The 10672-nt window shown below is 35.6% G+C and overlaps 1 protein-coding gene across 1 annotated transcript; it reads left to right on the forward strand.

Moving 5' to 3' along the window:
• Positions 1-281: 281 nt before the first annotated feature.
• On the forward strand, positions 282-6618 carry LOC104527128 (hepatocyte nuclear factor 4-gamma; the record flags this gene model as incomplete). Its single annotated transcript, XM_010170751.1, has 6 exons — positions 282-437; positions 2746-2833; positions 4915-5067; positions 5249-5485; positions 5981-6103; positions 6500-6618. Coding segments are annotated over 6 exons (876 nt in total), but the record flags the coding sequence as incomplete, so codon positions are not given.
• Between the last annotated feature and the right edge of the window lie 4054 nt (positions 6619-10672).

Consider the following 10672-nt stretch of genomic DNA (forward strand, 5'->3'; position numbering starts at 1 on the left):
ATATAATAAGGGAGCTGGTGTATTTAAAAATAGTATTTTAGAATGAGAAGATATTGTATCATGATATGACTAGAGCAATTTTTAACATACTGTAATACACACTGGTAATAATGAGAAAATTTTATAATCTACATACAGACTAGTGGTCCTTATGGTCAAGGAATTTCTCAAGAGTATACATGATTACTGCTGTGATTTTTTTCTTAAATGTGCTGTTAACCAGTGAAAATGCAATTGCATGAAATTTAATATAGTTATTTTTTTTCTCTCACTGTGGCCAGATCTCAATCTCCAGTCCTGGTGCTAGCACTGACATAAATGTTAAGAAAATTGCTGGTATTAGTGATGTCTGTGAATCTATGAAGCAACAACTTTTAGTCCTGGTGGAATGGGCTAAATATATTCCAGGCTTCTGTGAATTACCACTGGATGACCAGGTATAAGAGGAGACCAAAGAGGGAACTTTAATTACTGTCCTGTTATTTCTGTGTTATTTAAATGTTATGATTAAACACTAATTTTTTGTCTGATCAAAGAACTGGGTGCTAGACCCATCCATCTTAAAACTTTGTAAAGTTTTAATCTAGTACTACCACAAAAAAACAGAGGAAATTGATAAGGCTCTAGCACATTAACAAAAAGAAGCAGCAAATCAGCATGTCTTTCAGTGTTTTCTTCTTTCTGTATTCTTTTGGAAGCAGAGATACCAAGTTGCATGCAAAAATGAAAAAAAATCTTGTAAAAAAAGTTGGTGTTTTTTTTCTGACCTTGCAGAGTATTTATTTCATGTTCACCTTTTATTATAATATGGTTCAAGACAGTGTGGTATTTAATTTGAAGCAGATCTTCTCCACTTTCAAAAAATAAAAATAAAAGCCATTAGAATCTCAAACAAATACCAAATATACTGACATCAATCCATAACAAATAAGCTCTCATAAAATATAGTGTACTAAAATTATGTTTTATTTAATGAATGAGGGGGAAAAAAAAATATCAAACCTTGAAAATTCTTACAGTTTTTTTAAGACAGAGGTCTGACGTATCATCACATCTGTAATATATCCTAGTCTATCACTGGGTTTCAGAGTAAGTTGTGCTGGCACACTCAGAACCAGTGTCTCCACATTGTGGTAAGCAGTCCTCTCAGCAGCTGCCAGAGCAGGAGGTTAATTCGCAGCTCAGGATCTCTTGATTTCAGTCCACCAAAATCTGATTCAGCTTGAAAATGACTTTGTGAAGCAAAATTCACTAATTCCTCCTTTTTGCCTCTTCAGTCTCTCCATTTTTAACAGAATCCTGTAAGGAGGGTTTGATCAACTGTGGGTTTGAGACTCAAACTGAGGTCATTCCCTCTTATGCTCTTCCTGTGGAACACGGAGGTGTTTCAGGCCACAGGAGACCCACCAAAATAGGAGCTTTATGATGTCATTGCAGACCCACAGAATATGATAGGTGTGCACAAGCTCAACATACTGGAATAAGTTAAAAATCTGATCATGTGAAAGAAGGAGCATTTTCAATGCATTGGTTACACAAGGGCAACAAAAGCAAGCAAAAATATTGCTGTTTTAGTTGTTAAAATAGCATGAAGGAAAAGAGAAAGGATAAGACCTCATAAAACACTTCCTGTTTGTATTTTAAATATATATATACATATGTATATGTATATATATATGTGTATATATATATATATATATCAGTGTCCTGTTCCAGCTAAATACTAGGACAATCAGCTTAGAAAAATAGACTCAAAGCACCCCTGCAGTGCTTGAAGAGTACATGTTGGGAAATAATCTGGAACCTTAAGTACCTTAGAACAACAGTGACAAAGGTATTGTGAGTTAAAAGAAATGCCACTTTTGTATTTGTGATAGCCTCTTTCTGAGGGGCATTGTGCATTTAGTTATAAAATAAACCATCTGGTTTTGAACAAACGATTCCTGATCTGGGAATCATCTTGATTTACAAACCATAGGGCAGGGCAGAGCAGATAAGTTTACGAAGAACTTGAAATGTCTTAGTATATTAAGTAATCTTAGGTGCTGTGTATCTTTACATCACTCATAAAGTATTGGCTTGGATTTGTAAGAAAATAATTAATTGCCAAGAGAGGAGTTCCTTGAGGAAATAGACACCATTGCTGAAGTTTCAAGCAGACATTAAAGTAAATAGGTGATTTTATAAAAAGGTGAAGAGTAAACTAGTGATCAAATTTTTCAGTGTTTTCCTGTTATGAATCAGGTTTTTTCTGTGTTGACGGTAGTGGATATTTTCACATATCTGGCTTTGTTGTAGAAAAAGGTCTTTTAAGTGCTACATAACTTTTTGGATCAAGGTAAGAAAAATTAAACACCAATAGTGCTGAATTTACTGTAACAGTTCATTCCAGCTCACCGGCGTCTTTAGTGTCAGCTTGAAATTTCAGAGAAAACTTTGTTAAGCGAATAAGCACTAGGAAATAAAAACAAGTGTTATATTTATTGAGAAGTATTTTGCAGAGCGGTATGTTTAAAATCTAGACCAAATGCTGGAAGTGACAGAGGATGACAATTTAATTATAGTATGCCATTAGTACTATGTTAAGGTTTTTATGTTCACTTTACATTTTACATTAGAACCACAACAGCCTTAAACATGTACCTTTAGCTGAATACACTCATGATAAAATGGATCCTCATTTCTTTTGTCCTTATTGGAACTTACTGCTTTATCATCTAATGAGTCTGTTGGGTTTTTTTTGAGGTTGCCCTGCTCAGAGCACATGCTGGGGAACACCTGTTGCTTGGAGCAGCAAAACGGTCCATGGCATATAAGGACATTTTACTTTTAGGTAAATATTAGTTTTTTTTTAATTAATAATGATGATGGTATAGTACATTAGCAACCATGTAATCACTTAAGTGGGACAACTGTTCTGGCACAATCAAAGCAATGCATTCTGTGAATGCTAAATAGCTATTAATGACATAATGTCACGTGCCGTATTCCAGCAAAAGCAGGTGGACCTTTTCCTGTGAGATAATACAGCTAACAGTTATTAGATACCAGAAACCACAACTTAAGGGAGTTCCTGGCAAATTGTCTCCTACATTAGCATTCTTCTGCACCTTTGTCCCATAAAAATACAGAACAAAACAGCAACAACAAAAGACATAAATGCTTTTGCTTAAGAGAGGAGCAGCCAACCCGTAGCCTATGTACTAATTTAAGTCTTCATGAAATAATTTATTTCAAGAATTCCCAAGAGCCCTTCAGACATAGTCAGAAAAGGCCCTACAGTCTAGAGATCTGATATCTCACTCCCTGCAGCTCACCTTCCCATGAGCCTTCTCACTGCTGCTTTGACAGTTGCCATGTGGGCATCATGGCTGTTGTCCCCTACCATGTGGAAGAAGGTTGCATCCATGGCACAGTGAAGACTCACACCCGCATAAGCATATTCTTGGTCGCTTGAAATGGGTTTTCCACTGGGTTATATAAAGAGAGCACAGCTGTTAAGTAAGGGGGTGTCATCGCGTGGGGGAAGGATGTCTTCCCTTCATTCACACAACAGAGAGGCACAGTAATATAATGAGATGTGTGCCTGTGCATATAGTGATGTCATGAGGCATTTGTTAGTGGTGTTTGACACAGTACTCTGCCAGTCTGAAGTGCATCCTGACAAAAATGGTCTCATTAAACACGTGTGGCACTTGGACTGTTTTGTAAGAAAATGTGTAGGACTTCTTGGACAAGATTTTTTATGTCAGGCAAGACTATGCAGAATATGGACTTAAACTAGTTTCTTCACTGGTAATGTGATACAAGGGGCTTTTCCACTACTTTTTCTCCTTACTCTTTGAGCCTACCTTTTTATAGCTCTTAATCAGCTTGAATTTATTTTTACATATCACATTAAAGGGACAGGAAAAGCTTGTTCTGGAGATGCTACTCTAACTAGCAATCCTTTCAAAGTAAAAACTATACAAATTACTTTCTTGACCTAGTTCTTGCTCTAGATACAGTTTTACTGACAAAATTGTCAGAAATAAGAAGGAAATATTTGCAGTTTTATTGAGTTTAGTAGGTAATAAGGACAAATAATGAGAAAATAATACGCAAAAAAAGAAAAAATATAGTCAACTTCACCAACATCAGCATATATACTGAAAGAAGAAACAAGGCTTATTTCTGATATTTGGAGGGAGATATCTATATGACTTATGACTCATTTTGCAGTGGATCTCTTGTAATATAATCATCAGCTTTTCTTTCAAAAACTGCTTGGTGGCTTCTGAAAGCCCTGTGGCTTTCCCACTTTTCTCACCACTTACGTTAAATGATTTCTGGACAGAAGGTGAATTAAGATGCCATGATGGAGACTTGCCCAAAATTAAAATTTAAAATTAAAAGAGCAGAAAAAGTTCATTCCTTACCGAAAATTTTAAGATGCTTCTGTATTTTATTAGAAGTAGCAGAAGCATCTGTTAGAAACATTCCTGTTGCCTCCTCTGGAAGAAGGCTTCTTTGTCCATTGACAAATCCTGATCATTCAGCTTTGGATATATTACTTTATTGGGGAAATTTTAAGATCAGTTTACCATTACATTTATCTGTTATGTAAAGATAAAAACATATTTGTTCCGTGCTTGTGCATTCAAATGGTAGACCTCAGTCTTGTGGACTAATCAGTAATTGTACTTGTTGGCATATTTATGTGCAGGTTATTTACTGGCTGACAGCTGTATTTTGCACATATATCCTTACTTGTAAAGAACAGTTTTGTGTGATATGAAGGAGAGTTATTACTTTAAAAAAAATTAAATCATTTGATTAAGCAAAATAAAAGGTGCTTTTGAAAATGGGCTACAGCTAGTATGTTACGTCAAAGTCTTTGCATCAATCCATATGTTGGTATTCTTTCTCTCCAAGGCAATAATTACATAATCCATCGCAACAGTACTGAAGTAGAGATCAGCCGAGTGGCAAATCGGATTCTAGATGAACTAGTTCGACCCTTCCAGGAAATTCAAATAGACGACAATGAGTATGCTTGCTTGAAAGCTATTGTGTTTTTTGATCCAGGTACCTTTTTGAAAATATCTCTTAGAATTATTGTACACGTGATTATATTGAAAGTATTTTTTGTTGATGTAGCATCTGCTCATGTTATCTAGCTGGATGGGAAAGAATAAAATGAAAAAAAGTAAGATGATCCTCCCAAATCATAATCTGCCTTGACTTTAAGTTTTTGTCATTTTTTAAGATGCAAAGGGCCTGAGTAATCCAATGAAGATTAAGAACATGCGGTTCCAAGTCCAAATCAGTTTAGAGGATTATATTAATGACCGTCAGTATGACTCCCGAGGAAGATTTGGAGAGCTTCTGCTTCTACTGCCTACACTCCAGAGCATCACTTGGCAGATGATTGAGCAAATACAATTGGTTAAACTATTTGGAATTGTTAAAATTGACAGTTTGCTTCAGGAAATGTTATTGGGAGGTGAGGTAACCACGTGTTGAATTTACCATGTGGTCTTACATTGAATTTAGCGTACTGAGACATTGAGGGAATCATGATGTAAGCAAGCACGTTGACCACTGCCTTGCTGGCTGAGCTTTGAGTCAAATGATTGTTAGCTAAAGCCTTCTTGTTTTGTCCCCTCATCTTGTTACAGTCCTACAACCTCAGATTGTGCTGTGTACTTCTCAGTCATTGCTGGGTATCTAGACATACAACTCCCTAGGCAGATGGAAGAATCCTTACAAATATTTCATGAAATCCACTGTTAATGCAGTCAAAACAGTGAAAATAAACACAGTGCTTAGTATGGTTGAAGTCTGGTTAAATTGTTTAATGAATACCCAGAGGCAATTACTCAAATTACTCAAATTGCCAATCAAAATATTTGCTCTACGGAAATGTAATTATTGCAGTATAAGTCACTGACAACAACGTGCTCTTTTGAACTGATATGTTCTCATGTTATTTTTGCAGGTACTTCTAATGATGCCAGTCATCTGCATCATCCAGTACATCCTCACTTAGCCCAAGATCCATTAACTGGCCAAACTATCCTCATAAGTTCAATGTCTGCTCCTGTACATACAGAACAGATTTGTAAGTAATTGCAAATTAGCCTTCTATCATAACATTTCACTGTTACAGTTAAAAATATTAATTAGAATGGTGGTCTATCAGTGCTCATAGTATTATTTCATCATCATTCTTAAATTAAAATAATTGTGCATTAAAACATATTTATGTAAACAGTGTTAAGTAAGAGACTTTGACCTGAATTTAAACTAATTTTGAAAATTAATCACTGTTCTGATATATCATTGGTTTCACATGCACAATTTTTAATAAACTAAAATTTCTCATAAATAAAATATCCTGTTTACATATGTAAGTACCTACCTAATAGAACTTCCTCTTGGGGTCGCAGTAAATACATGTGTATGCAGAGTAGGCCAGAATATAAAAATATGTAATTCTTTCTATATTATTTTTCAGCAACCCCAGAAACTCCATTACCTTCCCCTCCTCAAGGCTCTGGGCAAGAATACAAAATGTCTACAAATCAGGCTTCAGTCATTGCACAGCAATCTATTTTGAAACAAAAAACATTGTGATAATGTAATGTTTCTTTGCTTGCCCTTCCTTCCCTCCTTCCTTCCTTCCTTCCCTCCTTCCCTCCTTCCTTCCTTCCCTCCTTCCCTCCTTCCTTCCTTCCTTCCTTCCTTCCTTCCTTCCTTCCTTCCCACCTTCCCACCTTCCCTCCCTTCTTTTCTCTTTCCTTTTTATGCACTAGATAAATTGGTTGGACACTTGCACATTTAAAATCTCAGGATGATAAAGGAAATTATTTCCTCAGCAGCCGCTACTGTGGGTGTTTCTTAAAACACCTCATGATTTGGAAAGTAACTGTGCACTCTGCAGTCTGACAAATATGTATAGAGGTTGATAATATTTTTAGATCTTTTAACTGCACAGATTAATTTTTTATTTCCTGTTTTAGTTGTTGTCTTAATGTTATTGTTTTAGATCTGTATATAATATTTTCATTCTGATGGAACTGGTTAGTGCTTGTTTAGCTGTGAATTGTAGACATGAAAAAGCGAGTTAATCAAACAAAAGCCAAGATTCCTTAAATAGTAAAACAGTAGGCTACCAAACAAATCACATGTATTAAATAAAAAAGAGAAAATAATGGATGGAAATATCCAATTAATATCCTGATTTGAAAGAATAATTTCTTTCAAGTAAAAATTCAACAAAAGAGTTGAATCCTCCCTGCTTACCTGTTTGTATTAATCAGAGGGTCTGCCATCTGCAAATATGTTTGAGGACTTCTTAAATCTGCATACACAGTAATGTCTATATCAGTCAATTGGACAGTCCCGAGGCATGGGTGCAAACATTTATATTGCTAGATTGTTAGAACAGCAGCTGGTATGCTTTTTGGTAAGAACTAGTACTCTCCCAAACAATGTCTGGGCACATTTTAGGAATTAGGCCAATCTAGGCCACTTTTCACTAGTCGCTTTGGATATGGCCACCTTGCCTTAGGGGCACAGAGTATAACTAGAAATATTGGCCAGACCATACCAGTAGACTTCGGGGCTGGAGTATAGACTTTGTACTGTTTGCTTTACTAAGTATAAATGTAGCCGTTATGTTTATATACCTATCTGGCTGGTGAATGCATGTTTCAGCAATCACTCTAAACTTCACCTACAGAGTAGTTGTAGTTATGTAGTAGTTCTGCATCTGGAGAGGTCTGGCTTACTAAGTCAAGCAGCAGATGTGCTTGAGTTCAGCTCCAGATGTTCCTGGTTTCAGGACATTCTTTCCTATTCCAGAAGATAGCCAGCACACCAAATACTCATTCTCTGGATTTTTAAGAGTTTTCAGAGGCTTGGGATGAATTGACTTACTGTGACGAGCCCCTTTCTCCTTCTTTTCTTCCTTCCCTTCCAGTCTGGGGGGATCCAACACTGACTAAGTTTTGTGTCTGGAGTCTATAATAACCCATCTGGATTTGAACCCTCTATGGATTTGCACAAAGGGGACCTTGTGACACATGCTCACTTGGGCATATACTCACTCAGTTGCAATTTATGAAAACAATTTATTATGATATGTAAAGTGATCTGTTGTTCATGCAACATGTTGGTCATAAGAAAATCACCACTTTGTGCATTTTATTTATTCCAGACAGCAATGATTTTTCCTTTAGTGCTTTAAAGTAGACTTTCTTCCCAACAAGAGGTTGTGTAAGAGAGAAACATAGAAAAATTGAGAGAATAAAATACTGCAGTTTGCTGAACTATTGCAAAGAGAAAACATAATGGAGTCAGAAATTCTGCAAGGTGAGATGTTGATCATCCTGAACCAGACACCTGCATTAATTGCAGCATCCAAATATGGTGCAGTTAAACCTCTGGCTTTTAAAAGTTGCTCAGACAAACCAATATGATTCTTCAGATACATTTTTGAAGGCAGGAAATGCAGTGCAGGAAATGCAAGACACTAAATGCTGAACATTCAGAAGGCTTTACTGAGAATATACTTACCATCAAGTAGATGCTGTGTTTCTTTATGTTATTTTAAAGTAGTTCCTTTTGTAAAGTCTGCATACGGTAGCTCTTAATATTTACCTTTTGTTTTTTGGAGTGTTTTTCTTTTTGCTGGTTACTGTTTATTTTTTGTCAATGCATTGCTCTTTTTACAAGAATAAAATACCAAAGTTTTGCCAATAACTTTAGGGGGATCCAGACTGTGCTATTTTTAAAAGTTGGCCATCAATGCTTTGTGAGGAAATGCAAAGGTAAAGCAAGCATGAGAGATACTGAGCAGTCCAAAAACTGACTGATGGCAGGGCGGTCACTTTTGTGTACTTGTCATAGAAAGAGCGTTTGACTCAAGTTGGATCTGCATGTCTTTACTGGGTCAGATTAACTAAGTCAGTTGCATAAACATGACAGTATTGTTCTGACTAAAAACATTTAACTGGAAATAAAAAGTAGTCCCCAAGTTGGTCACTCTTGCCTTATATAAGCAATGTGCATAATAGCTTAATGGGTTTAGTTTTCACACTGTACTTTAGATATCAAGTGTACAATAAAATGTTTTCACATACTGCCAAAATGTACTGGATGAAAAATAGACTTTAGTATTTTATCTGACAAAAAGTTGTTATCTATTTTGTATGATATATTACATTTTTGAATAAGAAGAACACCACTGTAATTTATTGGGAAAAGCTGATTTATTTTATAAATGTAACATTATTTTTGTAAACTTAATTATGAAAAATCAGAAATTATTAGCTTTGTTAAGTATTAAATTATAATGAGATGTAACTTTATATGTTTGAACTGTGATAACAAGCTTTTCTGTTGAGCATTTGCAATTGAAAAGGTTGCTGGAAATATTTCAAATGGACTGTTTTTTATCAAAGCTCAATAAAGAAAAATGAATGATCCAAATGACACATTTACGTTTTGGTAATTATGTGACTATTTATATAAACAATGACAATGCTTTATATTGCTTATGTTATGTGTAAGTATAAAACTGAAACATGCTTTCATCTCTGCAGTATTCATGGAATCACAGGGTGCCTGAGGTTAGAAGGGACCTCTGGAGATCATCTTGTCCAACCCCACTGCTCAAGGAGGATATTGAAATCATATGAAAGAATATGATAGCAACAGTTAAGTTGATTCTACTGTAACATTGCAAAGTACTACATAGCTATGGTTTTCAGATAACAATTGAAACACATGCTTAATTCCATCTGTGTTTAAAATGAAGCATATGTTCAACAGCCTTTTTTTTTTTTTCTGGACATGGATAATTTAACAAATCACTCCCTTTCATTGCTCTAGTGCATTGCTAGTTAGGCTAATTTAGTTGCAACTAAGCAGTTATTTATTTTGCAGATAAAAACTTTGAAAACTTTAGAAACATTTTTTAAGTTAAATTTTTTTAGATAACCAGTATCTCCTCAGCCTTGGAAATTATGATCAGTTGTGTGTCTTCTTGTCTCCTTTGAGTAGATTGTGAATATAGGTGGGTTGGGGTTTTTTTTTTGCTTGGAAGGTGGTAATAACACAATGAATTGGGCTGTTTGCTTTTGCTCATATGTGTTCTACTCTGGAGTGCAGAGCTGCAGGGCAAAGCTGCCATGGGAGGCAGAACAGGCTTTGCTTCTGAATGCTGGGGATCTTCAGGTTCCTTTGAGAAACTTGTGTCTGTCACTGATTACTCTAGGTGAAGGATTTCTCTGCCCTTGTAAATACTGACTTGGGTGAAGGAAGTTAATGATTTCAGGGAACAGAAGAGGGGTTTTTTTCAGCTTACAATGGAGAAAACATGGAAAATCTCTTGCATCTTCAATGTCATGAAGTGCTGACAGATTCTTCTTTAAGGATTTCTGTAAATCAACTTTACAGACAGCTCCAATAGGTGTATCGGGAGCGTATATTTTACAGAGAGATATGGATATATTAGCTTTCCTTTCTAATAATTATACAAAATTCTTCCCAACTAAGGAATTCTGAACGTGGGCAAAGGGATTTATTGAGTTCCAGGAACCTTAGGCAATGTAAAATTTAACATTCTCAGAATATGAGAAGAAAATCCATTCCATTTCCTGGTTAACGTTTGTGTACTTAGCAG

This window comes from Antrostomus carolinensis, unplaced genomic scaffold (genome assembly GCF_000700745.2).
Source record: "Antrostomus carolinensis isolate BGI_N321 unplaced genomic scaffold, ASM70074v2 scaffold9876, whole genome shotgun sequence".
Lineage (NCBI taxonomy): Eukaryota > Metazoa > Chordata > Aves > Caprimulgiformes > Caprimulgidae > Antrostomus > Antrostomus carolinensis.